At 36.2% G+C, this 17912-nt stretch overlaps 1 protein-coding gene and 1 long non-coding RNA gene across 2 annotated transcripts in view; one reads left to right on the plus strand and one right to left on the minus strand.

Moving 5' to 3' along the window:
- slc6a13 (solute carrier family 6 member 13) overlaps positions 1–17912 on the minus strand; it is a 26406-nt gene continuing 8494 nt past the window's right edge. Inside the window, exons 3-15 of the mRNA XM_059334501.1 lie at positions 12956–13090; positions 10785–10925; positions 9743–9824; positions 9347–9479; positions 8757–8891; positions 6115–6218; positions 5769–5893; positions 5371–5483; positions 5124–5261; positions 4077–4179; positions 3657–3757; positions 2601–2771; positions 1–1315 (exon numbers count right to left, since the gene is read on the minus strand). Coding sequence (XP_059190484.1) covers positions 1151–1315; positions 2601–2771; positions 3657–3757; positions 4077–4179; positions 5124–5261; positions 5371–5483; positions 5769–5893; positions 6115–6218; positions 8757–8891; positions 9347–9479; positions 9743–9824; positions 10785–10925; positions 12956–13090 — 1646 coding nt within the window. The 3' untranslated portion in view covers positions 1–1150. The remainder of the gene's footprint in view (positions 1316–2600; positions 2772–3656; positions 3758–4076; positions 4180–5123; positions 5262–5370; positions 5484–5768; positions 5894–6114; positions 6219–8756; positions 8892–9346; positions 9480–9742; positions 9825–10784; positions 10926–12955; positions 13091–17912) is intronic.
- LOC131972786 (uncharacterized) overlaps positions 17146–17912 on the plus strand; it is an 11617-nt gene continuing 10850 nt past the window's right edge. Inside the window, exon 1 of the long non-coding RNA XR_009394499.1 lies at positions 17146–17467. This is a non-coding gene — a long non-coding RNA (uncharacterized LOC131972786). The remainder of the gene's footprint in view (positions 17468–17912) is intronic.

Below are 17912 nucleotides of genomic sequence, written 5' to 3' on the forward strand. Positions count from 1 at the left end.
TTTCAAATGAAAGTATCTTTTATTCAGTCATAAAAAATCATTTTAGCATATAAAAGTTATATATGTAAAAGTATTCCCTATCAGCAATCAGTGATACTCATATACTCATTCCAACATCTAAAGAAACGTTGAAGTTCATTATTATACAGCAGAGAAAGAGATAACAAGAGAGATGTTCATTTTGGAATGAAACCCTTCAACCAGCATGTCGTGTTATCTAACAACATATCTATAACTGTCTCCTTCAGGCACTTTACATTTTCATTTCATACAATTCAATGCATTAGAGAAGAGGCAAAACTGACTACATTAAAAATATATTCAATAATCAGAAGACTGGAAAAGAAACATGCAACATATTCATGCAACTCTGCAATGTTCAGCGAAAGAAGTAAAAACATATTGAAAAAAATTGACATAACATTAATCTGAAAAAACAACAGCAAAGTTTAATTGAGTTGAGTTCTGGTCAGTTCAACTAAATATATATTTAAAATCCAATTCTCGCATTGTCAAGCATTGGCAATTAGTATGCTTTTGTAGGATTTTTTTTATTTATTAGAAAATTTTACATCCTGAGATGACAACTCTCTATTATACAGTAAATACAGAGCTGTCAGCATGATCGGATCAATGGATGGAATATGTACTCTGTATACAGTACAGAAGTGCATTTTTATTCACTAACACCTCTTGTGCTCCACCTGCAGCAGATAGCTGTTAGAATTAATAAAGTAAGTGGAATGTCATGTCAGACTAACTGAACATTAGAGATGTCCATAACAGGAAAAAAAAATGCTTCCTTAGAAAGCAGACACGATCAAATGTAAATTCTGAGCCACTGTGTAACAACAATGGCCACATTCAAGTGTACATATGACTCTGCCACCAGCAAATGAGATGCCAACCAACTGATGTAACTCTTTAAGTAAGAACACTAATGCCGTCATACAGTGTACAAAGACGGAGAACACTCCAGCAGCAGGTCAGCAGGTACAGGTCAGGTGACTCTTAAAGTCTGCGCAGTACCTGTTTCGCCACCTTGTCTGGTGAGGTATTGCAGAGGGAGTTGGGATGGGGCCAGGCAGAGTGGCAAAGCTGAGGAGTGACCTTTGACCCCTGCGAGGCTCTGATTCCGACCCTCAAGTCTCTAACAGTGAGACTCCTTTTCATCAACGGGGAAGTAGCCGTCCTTAGTGGGAGGTGATTTCTGATGGAGGCTGTCGCCGTCCGCTGCAAAGATGGCCAGCAGCTTCTCCTGCTCCTGCTTCGTCTTGGGTAACTCGGTGGAAGGAGTGGTCAGGAGAATGAGGCGCTGTGAACAAGAAATTGATAAAATGGAGGTATACATATAAAAATTTGTCATATATCAATGGCCAAGTTTTTGAGAACCATTTTCAAACTAAATAATTTATCCATAGGAACCAACATCAATGACACTTTCCAAGTTGGGAAGTTGTTCTTTCGACCTGCAAGTCATAATGTGGAAACAACATGGGTGCTACACTGCTATTGTCCTTCTTTCTATCTCTCAGTGAGACAGTGTTTTGATGTCTAATTATATTTATCTCTTTATTTACTTTTTATTTTTTACATGGATCCATTATTATAAAATTACGTGCAATTTTTAATGTCACTCAACTCAACTCAACTCAACTCAACTCAACTCAACTCAACTCAACTTTATTTGTAAAGCACTTTAAAACAACCACAGCCGCAACAAAGTGCTATACATAAACAAACAGAACAAGAGACAATAAAATAAATAAAACAGGAAATAAACACTAAAATGAATAGATGCATTGTTTTTGTAAAAGACAATTTGAAAAACTCCCACTGTCTGTTATTATTTAGCACTGACTTTTTGTTGTTTGTCTGTTCCATTTATTACCTGTTAACTGTGTTGCTTGTTGCAGGCTGTATTGTTAGCTGCGGCTGAATACCTATCTCTCTCTCTCTCTCTCTCTCTCTCTCTCTCTCTCTATCTATCTATCTATCTATCTATGGAAACAGATCAGGTGAGCCATGAAATATGGTCAGGAAACTAATTTTGTTGTGATTATTCTGATAGCACAAGGATGAATCACTGATGCCCTAACTTGCAATGTGAAAGAAAGTGAAAATTAGCGGAACAGCAGCTCCCCATAAGTGAGGCCAAAACATATAAATTAACATATAACATAAAATAACTGTTGTAATTAGTTGGAGTTGTGTTTCTTTCCACCGGATAAATGCAAGCCCAACATTCCCTCTCCTTTCGTTCTGTTTTGGTCTCCAGCATCTCCCGAGGGAAATATCTGGAGCTTTAGCTGTTAAATGCACCGCTACTTTATATTCAGCTAGTTGCTAACTTTGCCATTTTGTTCTTGGCATGTAGTGCACAGTGCTTTGAAAACTATAAACTGGAAACAAGGTCAGTGAGAGCAGTGAGACGGAACCTAACAGTGAAGAAGCCAAAACAATGAACCGAAAAATGCTTAAGCGCTCCATAGTAGACCTGCAGTTTGATCATTCTCTGTGGGTTTATTACTAAGAGCGACCCCTTTTTACACACACATAATCATGTGATCTAAGTCCAAAAGTTTTCAGGTAAAACATACCTCTCTTAGCGTTCCAGGGGTGTAGTAGAGTTTCACCACGATCCAAAGAGGGATACACAGCATGGAGGACAGGGCCAGGATCCAGCCTATCCCGTTGCCCCACCATGGATATATGTATTCATTGTTGTACTTCAGAGGTGAGTACTTAATCAGGGCGAAGGCAAAAGTTCCCTGATAACACACATGCAGAGAGAGATTTCATGAGTCTGTATAAATGGATGTTGATGAAATCAGTAAATACTTTAAAAATTGATTATAATAATCCTTCTTAACTTCAAAAACTGCATTTTTAAAAATGTACGCAACAGCTTAATTTGTTTGCAGATTAACCCTTTCATGCATAGAGGTCACTGCAGTGTACAGCTGTTTAAAAGTGTTTTTTCTCTATATATGCCTGCAATATATTTATGCAATATATATGCCTTTGGGCACTGTTGCATATAGTCCACTCTAGTGGAAACTATTGCATCATCCCATACCAAAAAATCCCATTGGCTGGGAATGGGAAAAAGTAGTCAGTGAAACCAAGATGGCCAACAGACAGAAAGACAAAACTCGGGTATTTCGGTGTCTAGCTTCTATAAAAAGATACCACTGCAGGTTAAAAAAAAAGTACATCAAGTAACATCTAAGGTGACATATTATGTAAATATTTTCCAAGTTTTGATTTTATATTTGGAGGAAATGCGGATTAATCATCTGTCCACTCAATTGTACATCATGCATCACTAGCTATGTTTCAACTTCAATGCAATGTCAATTACTACCAATGTTGTTCTTGAAAATAATTCATATCCTATAATGTTTTGGTTGTAGATCAACTTCTTTATGTTTTTATATTGTAATTTGAGATTTTTTTTATGTATATATATATTTTTCAAACCGTGTTTTACATCCCTAAGTATGTATAAAATGCTTTAAAAAATCCTGGCTGAGTTCATCATAATTCATGCATGAGAGGGTTAAAATGCATTTCCACTGCTGTCCAGCTGAGGCTGCTCTTGTTTCAGGATGAAGTGTGATAGCGTGCATATTGAAAAGAAACGTGAAACTCACAAAGCATGTTGCAGGGGTGAAGAAAAGCCAGCAGTATTTGATGACTGGGCTGGGGCGATAGCCAATCATGTCCTCTATGTTGTCGTAGAAACGGTCAGCACCTGTAACCAGGGGGAGATGAGGGGAAACGCAGAGGAGTCTTGCATCAATATCATCTGTGTCAAGCCTCTCGGTAATCTACATTATTGTTGTTTTGATGAATGTTCTCATATTGAATTTATTCACTTAACAAACCAATTGACTGAAATAATGCTCGAAACACTCTGGCTTGAACGTGTGAGCCAAAGAAAAAATTCTTTCTGACTGGCAGAATGTAGAGGGCAGTGTGGGCTGGGATGAATAGTGCCTATTCAGTAGAAGGCCTTTGTCTTTTTAAAACCCCCCTAATGCATTCCCAAATAGCCTGTCTAACACACTCACCATAAATCCAAGCAATGCAAACAGTCTCAAAAATAGCGACAAAGAGCAGGCACATCCCACTGGCTGCGTAGTAGTCAAAGAGCTGGAAGATGTACATGCCACCCTGGGGAGACACACATGGGTTTAAAACATTATAGGTATAACAAGATTCAGATTTCAGATTCAGATTTGACTTTATTAATCCCACAGTGGGGAAATTTCTTTGTTACAGCCGCAAAGTTTCACACAATTTTTAAGATAAAGATAAAAAATAAACAATCTAAGAAAAGACATTTAACAATATACAAAATATACAATAATAATAATAATATACTATATACAACTTAGTGCAAATTAAGTGGAGAAATGTGCAGAGTGCAGATTTTATGCAAAAATGTTCAGAAGTGTAACAAAGCAAAAGCTGCAAGTTGTCAAATAATGACAATCTTTCTGCAAAGCTAAAGCACGGCAATTTATTAAAAAGACCACATTCACACAACACACAGTTATGAAAGCAATTGAATAAAGGATCTGCTGCTAATGTGGACTGGAGGCTGTAAATGGGCAGTGTCAAATAAAAATGAGTTGAGTGTGCCTAAAATTCACAAAGACAAGAAAGTCATTTCTTACTTACACAAGATTATCCATTTTGCTTGATAATGATGATCCTTTAACCCTTTTACATCCCTTTATGGCATGCATTTGGCCCATAGGCAAACATGAGAAAATAGGTCAGTCTGATGGAAAATAGTTTAAAAAAAGCTAGTTTTGAAGCCAGGGCTCGAGATTGAAAGCCTGATATAATAGAATGCATGGTTTCATGTTGTAATGGCCATGAGATTAAAAAATTGTTTTAATCGGTTTCAGTGGGGACATTTTTGTCACATTTGAAATTGAGTTTTTGTATCTTGGAAATACAGTTTATTACATACTTATTGAGCTTCACGAAAAAAACACAACCAAAATGATAGAACAATTATCATTAAAAGCCGAAACATGTCCACAGTGATGCACCAGGGTTCATTTTATCCTGTAAAAGCATGATGAAGTGAAGTCACTGAGACCAACCTCCGTCAGCATGATGAGCCCCATGAGGAATGACACCACAGCTACTGCCAGGATGAAAAGCTCCCTGCGATTTTTACGCCGGAAGGTGGAGGGATACATGTCCACCATGGCTGTGACCAGGCTCTCCACACAAACAAACTAATCAAGACAGAAACAAGAAGTATGAAGTACATACAAGTGTTTGTGTGCTGCAGACGTGTCCAGAAAACTACCAAAAAAATATGATAAATAACGATGTTGGTCTTACTTGACTGTCCAGTCCCAGAAAGACAATCATAATGAAGAAGCAGCATGCCCATAGAGGGGAGAAAGGCATCATAGACACAGCACGAGGATAGGCTATAAAAGCCAAACCTGGACCTGAGTCAAACACAAACTAAATGTCATTTTCTCGTTAAAATTACCAGTTTTGGTCAACCTTGCTGAAGTGAATACCAAGAAAGCTATTATCATTAATATCATTAATAGTGACTATAGAGGCCACTGAGAGCCTGAAGTAAATCCATTGTTTTAATAGGGAGCTATGCATAAATCTGTTATGACTCGCATCTTAAGTCTTTCTGAATAATTCAACCAAATTAAATAAGTAGAGGACGTCTCAGATAGTCTTTTTCTAATTTAATAAAGAGTAGAAGAAAAACCAACCAGATTCAGCCACTTCTGAGATGGGCACGTTCTGCTCGTAGGACATAAAGCCCAGGATGGAGAAGATTGCAAAACCTGCAATAAAACTGGTACCACTGTTCAGAAAACAGAGCGACAAGCAATCTCTGGAAAACACACAGAAAAAAGGGCATGTAAGGGTTAGGAGCTGCATGTGTTAATGGGTTGAGAATGGTACCCAGCAAACCCTTTATATGAAGATAAAATGTCAGCAATTATGGTAATGTGAGGTTGAACAACAGGTTAACCTTTTCTGCCGATTGAGACAGAATAGAGAGTTTGTGTTTTGCAGTTGATAATAATGTACATTATCATTATCAGTTCTTACCTGTAGCAGTTGTTGTTGTATTTGTTGTAGCTTCCCAGGGCTGTGAGGCAACCCAGGCAGATAGCATAGGAGAAGAAGATCTGTGTACCAGCATCCATCCACACCTTAGGACAGAATGAAAACAAGATAATCAAACACAGAAAATATTTAATGAGACAAAAGAATTTTAATTTTAAACACAGACAAAGTTTTTCAGTTCATTTGTTGTGTTGGCTTTGAGTCATCACTTCACTAGAGGAAATATCTAGTACTTTAAGGCAGTAGTTATCAACCTTTTTGAGTCGCGACCCCCAATTTAACATGCATGTGGTCCGCGACCCCCGCTCACTGAACAGAATTTCACACGCACAGTTCAGATCACCCAAAAAATAAATAAAATCACAAAAAAAAGGAAACAAAATGACCAAAGACACAAATTGACCACAAAATGATAAAAAAAGACACAAAATGAAAGAGAAAAGACACAAAATGACCGAAAAAGACACAAAATTACCAAAAAAAGAAACAAAATTGCCAAAAAAAGACACAAAATGACTAAAAGAAGACACAAAATGTCCAAAAAAAGGAAACAAAATGACCAAAAAGACACACATTGACCACAAAATGATTAAAAAAAAGACACAAAATGACCAAAAAAGACACAAAATGACCACAAAATGATTAAAAAAAAGACACAAAAAAGGACACAAAATGAAAAAACACAAACAAAATGACCAAGAAAAAGGACATTAAGTGACCAAAAAGACTAAAACACATTAACACATGAACACTTTAACACAGTAGAGACAGAGCTGACTTCCAAAATTATTTGGCGACCCCCAGAAATCATCTCGCGACCCCAATTGGGGTCCCGACCCCAAGGTTGAGAATAACTGCTTTAAGGGGCAGTCAGCAATTCTAATCCAATAGACTCTTATTCGAATACAGCGATTTTCTCCTCATGGTCTGCTAGCTCTCAGTTCTGTGTGTGCAGAAAACCCCCAGTTTATACTGAGCCATGGCTCTGGGAATGGGAAATAAACAAAATGGCACAGACCAAACAACAGTACACTATTCTGGCTATCCTCTCCTCCACATCCTCACCCACGAGGAATAGAGCAGCACCATTATAGTAATGAAAGATAGTCAAATAGTCAAATTTCTAATTTGTAATTCACACAGTCTCTCATGTACAATTTGTATACTAAGTTTCATTTTCAAAGAATCATGTCCACCCACACCATCATTAAAAAAAACACCCAATCTAACACCCATTGGATCTATCAAATCCTACATGCATTTACCCTGAAACTCACTCACTCATCCTCTCCATCTTGGCATCACCCACCTTGCAAAGCCTATTTATTCCCCCCTGTTTCACTGAGGCATAAAGTGCAGCACTTTTCCACCCGCTCTTTGAACACTCACTCACACTTCAAAATTCAAATTAGGTTTGTTTTTATGCTTGCAGTTCTGGTGAAGTGCTCCCAGGGCACCAGGGCATGTTTTAGATAGCTGTTAGCCAGCACTGAAGATCTGATTGACTGGTGGTCCAACCAACAACACAAGCTCTGGACACAAAGTTACACAAAGGCAGGTATTCCCAAGGTTCCAGCTCCACTAGCCTAGCTTGTCTTGGCACACACACACAGGACTGGTATTCATCCGCAAAGCCCTGAGAGGGATTTAAGGGGGCCCCCCTTTTAGATTTTCACACTGGTTTCAATCTAACGGCAGGGAAAGAAGCAATTCCCAATCCATTCTCGTTCCTTCTGCAGTGAATAAGTCCTTGACATTTTGCTGGACACAGACATCGACACTGTCCCCCCTTGAGACAAATTGGTGGAAGCATTGTATGTTAAAACTTCTTAAAGCAAGCTAAACATGTTCTGAGAAAAAGCAAAAAATAATGTGATTTCATTGCCCCTAAAATGGATGGATGGATGCAAAAAGTGTGAGAAGAGACTGGATTTACATCCAGAGTGCTTAAACCTGAAATAACTAACGATATTTTTTAGGCCACTAGGGGGCAGTGAAAACAAGCTATGAACAAGACATTGACGCAATTATCACCATATACAGTACAGGCCAAAAGTTTGGACACACACCTTCTCATTCAATGCGTTTTTCATTATTTTCATGACTATTTACATTGTAGATTCTCACTGAAGGCATCAAAACTATGAATGAACACATATGGAATTATGTACTTAACAAAAAAAGTGTGAAATAACTGAAAACATGTCTTGTATTTTAGATTCCTCAAAGTAGCCACCCTTTGCTTACTAGAATATAAGACATGTTTTCAGTTATTTCACACTTTTTTGTTAAGTACATAATTCCACATGTGTTCATTCATAGTTTTGATGAATTTACAATGTCAATAGTCATGAAAATAAAGGAAACGCATTGAATGAGAAGGTGTGTCCAAACTTTTGGCCTGTACTGTAGGTTAATATAGCAAACCTGGTAGTAAACGACTGTTTACATGAGTTTAAGTCCCTGCTTTTTGGTGCTTTTTCGTATCTCCAAGTTCTTAAATACGTGCTGAAAAATACCAGTCACTGTGAGTCAGATCATAGTCTTTTTCAGCTGTATCTGCATGTGTAAAGGTTTGTGGTTCTGTGAATGTTCAACATAGCTGTGTGTGCATTCAAGCCTACCTGTGGGTCAGACAGACGTCCCAGGTCCGGGTAGAGGTAGAAGTGGATTCCCCTGGAGGCTCCTGGCAGGGTGACCCCTCTGATTAGCAGAACCACTAGCATAGCATAAGGGAAGGTGGCCGTGAAGTAAACCACCTGCAGGGAAGTAGATGCACTTCTTTATCAGTCATGTGACTTACACCACAGAAAAATTCATCTTTCTTTCTGTGGTTAGGCCAAAATGTGTTAGACAATGTTGTACAATATTCTGCACAAATAAAAGCCTACTATTTGTGTTTGTTGTTCTGGATTTTCAGTCGATGAGGTTTCAGGTTCAGTTGTGCAAATTTTGGTGCATTGGGTCATCGTGGCTGACACTGATTGTGCTAACTGCCCAGTTTGTTCATCATTTATTTATTCTGCTAGTGTAAACAATGCAACATTTCCTGCATGTGTGAGGAAAGAGCTAACCACACAGCAAACACTATAAATAAAAATGCATTACATGCTATTTGAAAAAAAGGAATGCTGCAGAATAAAATCAGCAAATACTCAACTATTCCTATTCTTTAGTAAATATTTGTTTGTCATGAATGGAGGAGAAGTTTTACCTTGCCAGTAGATTTGACTCCCTTCCAGATGCAGAAGTAGCAGATGACCCATGCAACGGCCAGACAGATAACCAGGTCTCCATTCAGAGAGCCAATGTCCTCAATACCTGAGGAAATTCTCAGAACTTTTCGTCTGGGGCAGACACACAAACCATGTCTTAGAATTCATTATATACCACACTAAATGTAATTATGCTCACAACTTTTCCAGTAGAGCCTTTTTTTTTTTAGCTAAAGGGTCTATAAGCACAGTTTGTAGCAAAACTACAAAACGTGTCTGAAAATGATCAAAACAGGATGGAATACAAGATTACATTTCTTTAAGTTGAATAGTTGGGTCACTTGTTGGCTCCTATGAGGCCATTTGAGGACATGGCCATACAAAAAGGCACTTACTCCCAGAACTCAATGACAGGAGAGGTGGCGTTCTCATGGTGATTGATGGAGCTATTCCCCCTCTGAAATGCCATACAGGAATCTTGAATGAAAAGAAAGACAGAAAGACATTCAATCCTGTGAAGAAATCCAAGCTTGGTCTGAGGTTTCCAAGTTACACACAGGGAAGTGAAACAATGCCACCACTGAGTCGAGTGAAATGGTGCAGGAAGTTTCCCTCCCTTAAGATAACATGAAACTATAAATAAATTAAATGGTGAAGGAGACACCAGAAAAAATGAATAGTTCTAAAAAAACAACACTAAAATTCTATCGGCTTGCTAGTAGTGCAATGACATGTTTACCATGTTCCCCATCTTAGTTTGGGGTGTTAACATGCTAACATTTGCTAACAACACTACAAAAAGCAACATGGTCTCACAGAAATCCATGAAATAGCCACGGATTTCGCTTAATTCAAAATCCGTGAAATAGCCACGGATTTTGCTTAACTCAAAATCCGTGGAATAGCCACGGAATCGCTCAAATTTCCGTGAAACTGACACGGATTTCGCTACAATGCAAGTTAATGACATATCCTGTGGCTATTCCAACATACAAAGTGATTATGTACATTCACTGAGTGAAGATTTAGAAAATAAAACATATATTTTTTGCTAGAAATGTAATCAAAATCCATTTTTATGCAGAAACTAAGTCAAAATATTGATTTTTCAATAAAAATGAGAGAACTGTCCGCCATGTTTTTTGTTCTGACCGCCGGGACCTTGAAAGTCACGTGACTTGGATCAAACCAATAGCCACGGGATACGACTGTCTTTAACTTGCATTGTAGCGAAATCCGTGTCAGTTTCACAGAAATTTGAGCGATTCCGTGGCTATTCCACGGATTTTGAGTTAAGCAAAATCCGTGGCTATTTCACGGATTTCTGTGAGACCAGGTTCACAAAAAGTACAGCTGGAGGTGATGGGAATGTAAAGTTTTTAAGGACATGTAGCAGAAGCACATCTTTTGCCTTTGGCAGAAGTTCCTGCGACTCACCTGTGTTCCAGGTGTTGTTGCAGGAGGCCCAGGGCAGATCCCAGGTGAAGGAGTTGGACAGATAGAAGATGGCCCAGGCTAACACAACGATGTAGTAGATGTTTAGCAGAGCAACAATCACCTGGGTGGCATAACCCACTCCTGGAACAAAAAAAACATATTACAACATTTATTGGGGAATAAAGGGGAAATTCAAAGCTGTGCCATGAGACTAAGTGCATGTGACATGAGGCTACACTGTAAAAAATGTTTGTAGAAATTACAGTAAAACACTGTCAAATTGCATCAGAAACAGGGCGTAAAATTAAAAATGTAATATCACCGTAGTAGTCGGTTGTAATTACCGTAAATTAAGGAATAGTGCAAAACTTTTAAAACATGTTTTTTTTTTCATGTAAAATTAATGGAGAAATAATTAATTTAAATACCATCCTGTCACAAGGACACAATTACCCTAAAAATAAAGGGACTACTCAGTCTAAATTACAGTTTTTGCTGATTTTTACATTCAAATTTACAGTAGAAACTCACTGTATTTTTTACGGTAAAGTTCTGGCAACCACAGCTGCCGGTATTTTGCCGTAAATTTAACAGATTTTTTTTTACAGTGTATATTAATGATTTCCACAGAGGTATGCTTTTATATAGCTATACATCTTGGCCTCAAAGGCAGCTTAGACGCCATTGAAGGAGCACCGAGTGGAATGTTGGAACTTTGTATTCAACAAAAAAATTAATTTGCAATATTCTTGTAGCTAAAATGACTCATATAAATGATTTCGAATCATTGAAAAGAGCTCCCTGACAGATCTGTTCATTATAGACAGAACACGCAGATCATTTAACCTTGGAAAAAGCACATCTTTGCAGCATTTGATTAAACCCATCCTCAGCTCACCGCTGCTGCCTTTACAAATGACTCCAGCGGAGTAGAGTAAATTATACACAGGGCAAATTGTAACAGGCATAATTTTTTGGTTAAACTCTTGTTCCAACACATGATTGCACGCCCGACTCGACTCTGCACTCTCAGCTGTCATCCTGTTTGGGTTATGATTATGGCTGATTACAGACCTATTTGAAGGCAGAAATATTGAACATTAGCCAGTGCTGCTTGCTTGCCAGCCGTTCTATTCTATTCTATTCATTCATCACCATCCTACATCTGTGTAGCATTCATACTGGTTGTTTGACACACAATCACTCATATACTGTATGTATGAGCACAAATGCATATAGTTTACCATGCGGGACACATGCACATAAACCATAGACATAAACACATTGCACACATATGTCTGAAATTCCTCTTTCATCCCACATAATTGTACGGACATGCTTAGATGTTGTCAGTGGTTTGATAAATCTTTGTATGTATCCCATGTGGTGCACAAGCGACTCATTGTTCGTTAGATCATGAAGATGAAGATAGATGCTTCTGGAACACAAACTTTTAAAAATGTGTAAGAGTAAAATGAACAGATGTTGGGAATGCATTACAACTTCTAGGTCCAATAGTTTGATCCACTCTTGGTGCTGTAAAGTGTTTTTAACATCATTAACCCTTTGATGCACAACATGGGTCTAAAGTGACCCGACAGTTTTTATGTTCTATATCTTTGCAATAATTCATCACTCAGTATTCCAGGTTTTCCTCAATTAGTTTGTTTTTGATCATCATACATCCTAATTTTTATGTTTTCCTTTATAAATGTTTTGAATAAAATCCCTTTTTCTGTCACTACTCTTCTAATACACAACATGGGTGAAAAATGAGCTATATCCATTTTTTAGCTCAGTAGCTTGTTAAGCTAACTTCTTGGCTAAGTATTTAGCTAAGTAGCTTGCTAAGCTAACTACTTAGCTAACTTCTTGGCTAAGTAGTTAGCTTAGCAAGCTACTTAGCCAAGTAGTTAGCTGTGTAATAATACAAAAACTTTTTTTCTCCATAAATTATGAGAAGCAAAATGAAAATAATGATCTGTTGTTATCAACAACAAAACAAGATATGTAAAAAATATTTACAATATTCAATCATAAAATAAGTTGATATCAAAAAATAGAGCACAGAAAAACACAGCAAGCAATAAATAACATGGGAAATGAATGGGGGTCATTTTTGACCCATGTTGTGCATCAAAGGGTTAAGCATCCATAAAGGTGTAGATTACCTTCAAACAACGGGCAGATCTTCCTCCAGCAGGTGATGCCTCCCTCACTGGTGTACTGACCCAGAGACGTCTCCAGGAAGAAGACAGGGATCCCACAGGCAAACAGGAAGATGAGGTATGGGATGAAGAAGGCACCTGTAGAAGCACACAGGCAAGGGTCAAAATGATTGTAATCCAGCGTAGAGGATCTTGGAGGCCTGTTGGGAGAGGGGAAAGGAGCAAAAACTGCATACTGCAGAACTCTAAGGTGGATATGCAGTGTTGGGGGAAGTATTCAGATCCCTTACTTAAGTAAAAGTACTAATACCAAACTGTGAAATTACTCCACTACAAGTAAAAGTCCTGCATTCAAAACTAACTCAAGTAAAAGTAAAAAAGTATCAGCATCAAAATGTTCTTAAAGTATCAAAAGTAAAAGTACTCGTTATGCAGAATGGACCCAATCAGATTGTTTTATATATTCTAAATATATTATTACATTATTTGTAATGTGCCTTTTATGTAATCAGTGTTTTAATTTAGTAAAGACAGGACTCATTGTATCTACTTAAAATACTGTTATGAGGTTTAATTAAAAATATGTCTAATCACTTTAAATTGATCTTATATTTTATGTTATATCCCAACCTGTAAAGTAACTAAAGCTGTCAACTAAATATAGTGGAGTAAGAAGTACAATATTTGCCTCTAAATGTAGTGGAGTATAAGTATAAAGTTACATAAAATAAAAATACTCAAGTAAAGTACAAATACCTCAAAATTGTACTTAAGTACAGTACTTGAGTAAATGTACTTAGTTACATTCCACCACTGTGGATATGGAACTGCTGAATGTTAAGCACAGAAAATAAAACAGAAAATCTAGTTAAGGAATAATACAATTATAGTGAAAGAATTAAATGTACAGTGATCATGTACAGATATTTACAGATGGGTCCAATCCAATCCAATCCACTTTATTTATATAGCACAATTTTAGCAAACACAAGGTTTCCAAAGTGCTGCACAAACAATAAATACATAACACAATACAAAGAGATGTAGTAAACAATAGAACAGTAAGATGCAATAAGATAAAATAAATTAAAAATGGGATAAAAATAAATAAAATAAAATGTAAAATGTACTGCCCGCACAAAATAAAATATGCATGAATACAATAAAAACAAAAAATCATCTAATGATCCAAGAGGCAACAGGGGCAGCAGTGGTTAGTCCCAGTCACCAGATTGAGGTCAGTAAAGAACAGCAGATTATTTAAGTGTATGCTGTTGAACTGTTTGCTGTTTTTGTTGACATCGGAGTTCTCATCTCTAGTGACTCAGTAAAAGGAAGACAACTGCATGGAATACAAAATAAACTGCACAAGGTCTGAGAATATAATGGAGATGAAGGGGACGACTAAATCCAGAAGGTGACAGTAGGACACCTTGCAGTGTTGGGGGTCACTAATTATAAAGTAACTGATTAGTGTTTTTTTTTTTTTTTTTTTAGCTTTTCTGAGTAAGTAAGTGTAATAATGCAGTCTTTAAATCCTCCTGCAGCGATTATTCACATTTACCCTATTTTAACTATATAAGGCCTACTAATAAATGTTTCAGTAATGAATAAACAACTACTTTAAGAATATTACAAATGTTTTATTTTATTTTAAGGTCACAAAAAAATAAAAATGAAGTAAATTCCATTTTACATGCTTAAGAGTTCAATATGCCCCTCAAATTTTGTGAAAAAGCAATCAGTATTCAATCTCGCTATTACAGGGTAGAAATTCCTAAGTTGAATAAACTTAAATATCTTTTTTAATACCTTCTCAAAAAGTTTTAATACCAACACGACATTGATCTGCAACTGTAGCGTCAACCTTTTTAACTGCAGTGTTGGGGGTCACTAATTATAAAGTAACTGATTAGAGTCTTTTTTTTTTTTTACTTTTCTGAGTAAGTAAGTGTAATAATGCAGTTACTTGATACTTTTTGCTTTAATAGCAGCACTGGCCTATACACAATTACTTGCTATTCAACCCTAACCCAAGACAAAATGTTATTTCATTGTTAGGTGTAGGGGGCACAAAATGAGGAAAAAGTTGAAAACAGAAAGGTTTGATGAAAGGACTTGTGTAAAAAGTAGTAGAGGAGTAGTAGATTTCATGACGATTTAAAGAGGTAACTTGTAGCTATTTACAACTGTAACCACAGAACCCAGTGTTTCCTGTAGGATTTTCAGCAGCAGGGGTTAAAGGGATTTTTGCCCCCTGGATGGTGTCAGCATATGTTTAATGAATTATTGTAAAGTAGAATAAGGGTTCTTCTGTTTTATTCAAGGCATCATATTTTGCCAGTCTCTTGTAAAATCTGTGGTGGACTCTGCTAACACATCCATGTGAACTAATTTAATAATAATAGCATAGTAGTAATAGTATTGTATGTCCTTAAATATCAAGAAAACACCTTGTTATAATATGTCGAAAAATTTAGAAAAAATGACATGTACATCATGCTCATGCAATTCATATGAAGGCAAAATATTATAATGGAAATGAATATATTAGATAATCATTCAGATACACATTCAAAATAAAATAAATTCAAATTTAAAGTTGTTAAAGACAGATTACGGCAGAACACCACTAATATATATAGACTTGATCTCAGGATAAAAATATTTAAACAATAACAATAAAACAACAAAAATAGCCGTTAAAGATTCCATGGTTGCTATGTTTGTCTCTAAGTAAGTCAAGTATATAAGATCAGAATTTAAACAAAAACAACTTCTCAGATGGTCATAAGAATATCTTTCTGAACTTTCACTCGCAGTTTCTCAGAAATTATCTCTTCATCTCTGAACTTTTTGTATCCTGTCAAGAGTTAAAGACCCAAAGTGAAAAGTTACAGCGAGAAAAGTGACTTCCATCATGGAAAATGTGAGCTTTTAACACTGAAAATCTGCATTGTTTTCTATGTATTTTACTGTTGAGACATTCAGATCTCTCACAGTTTACTGATGTTTAGTCAATCTGCTCTGTTTAAACCCTCCTCCAAAACTACTCTAAACTACGTTATAAATTATGTAAGAGAGGATCGTTTTTACCGTAATAAAGCACAAAACTCTGCATTTATTTTATTGAATATAAAATAATATATTATTTATCAGTATTAAAAAAAAATCAATGCAAAATATTTATTTATCACCTAACTGCTGATATTTTCAATTTAAATGTAGCCATAAGCTAGCAGCTTTGAAGTGTTTGAGCTTTGCAGATGTGCAATTTTGTACAGTTTCTAGCAACATGTGTAACATAATATATGCAGTTTAGTGGTGGAGGAAGCACTCAGACACTAAAAGGTTAAATAACACAGTGTAGAACTGCTCCATTATAAGTAAAAGTGCTGAATTCGAAATAGAAGTCAAGTAAAAGTACATAGGCATTATCACTAAGATGCAGCCTACTTAATGTACCAAAAGTAAAAGTAAAAGCTCCTCCACACAGAAAAACTTTCCACACTGTACAGAGCATGTGAGGAACACGGGTTAAAGGGGCCCAGCAGCTTATTTTTCACTTTGGAGGCCCCTGAAAATTAATCTGGCCCCCATAAACTTCAGGAGTAGAAATTGGTCATATATGCTTGTGAAAAGAAATGTCAATTTTTTTAGGGAAACCTCAAATTTAAGTTGAAAATGACATCAAAGAGACAGCTATTATGTATACATGGTCACCCATAAAGTTGGAATACAATATTTTTTAACCTCTTTCCATGAAATGATTGTGACAATGTGAGTTATATTTGACAGATAAAGTGTTTATCTTCTCAAAACTTTATTAATCGATGTCTTCCAAACATATCACAATGAAAATGAAGCCACAATTAACAGAGGATTGTATCTGAAAACAAAATTATTCCAACTTTATGGGCGACCTATGTATATATTTTCTGTATGTATGTCATGTTATCCAAAACAGTGATGTTAAATAGTAATAAAAAAGGATGTTAGCACTATAAACCAGCAGTTTGCACATCATGCTCATGCAATTCATATGAAGGATAAATATTATTATATTAGATAATCATAGATACACATTAAAAATAAAATAAATAAAAATGTAAAGTTGTTAAAGACAATAACAGCAGAACACCACTAATATATTTCTATATTAACAATATAGAAAACTAAGACCAACCATACAAGACAACAGAGGACTGAGACAGATTCATAGTTATATGGACTTGATCTCAGGACAAAAATATTTAAACAATAACAATAAAACAACAAAAATAGCCGTTAAAGATTCCATGGTTGCTACGGCTGTCTCTAGGTAAGTCAAGTGTATAAGATCAGAATTTAAACAAAAACAACTTCTCAGACAGTCAAAAAAATATCTTTCTGAACTTTCACTCGACGATTTCTCAGAAATTATCTCTTCATCTCTGAACTTTTTGCATCCTGTCAAGAGTTAAAGACCCAAAGTGAAAAGTTACAGCGAGAAAAGTGACTTCCATCATGGAAAATGTGAGATTTTAACACTGAAAATCTGCATTGTTTTCTATGTATTTTACCATTGAGACATTCAGATCTCTCACAGTTTACTGATGTTTAGTCAATCTGCTCCGTTTAAACCCTCCTCCACCCCGGGTCACTTACAGACAGTATATTAAAGTGGAAATTAATAAACTACATTATCAATAATGTAAGAGAGGATTCCAAACTCCAGACTAACTCAGTTTACTAGAAACACTGGTGCTCCTTTCTGCACAAGCAGAAAATTTAGGGGCACACCTTAAATCCTCCTGCAGCGATTATTCACATTTACCCTAATTTAACTATATAAGGCCTACTAATAAATGCTTCGGTAATGAATAAACAACTACTTTAAGAATATTACAAATGTTTTATTTTATTTTAAGGTCACAAAAAAATAAAAATGAAATAAATTCCATTTTACATCCTTAAGAGT

The sequence above is a fragment of the Centropristis striata genome, chromosome 6 (genome assembly GCF_030273125.1).
Source record: "Centropristis striata isolate RG_2023a ecotype Rhode Island chromosome 6, C.striata_1.0, whole genome shotgun sequence".
Lineage (NCBI taxonomy): Eukaryota > Metazoa > Chordata > Actinopteri > Perciformes > Serranidae > Centropristis > Centropristis striata.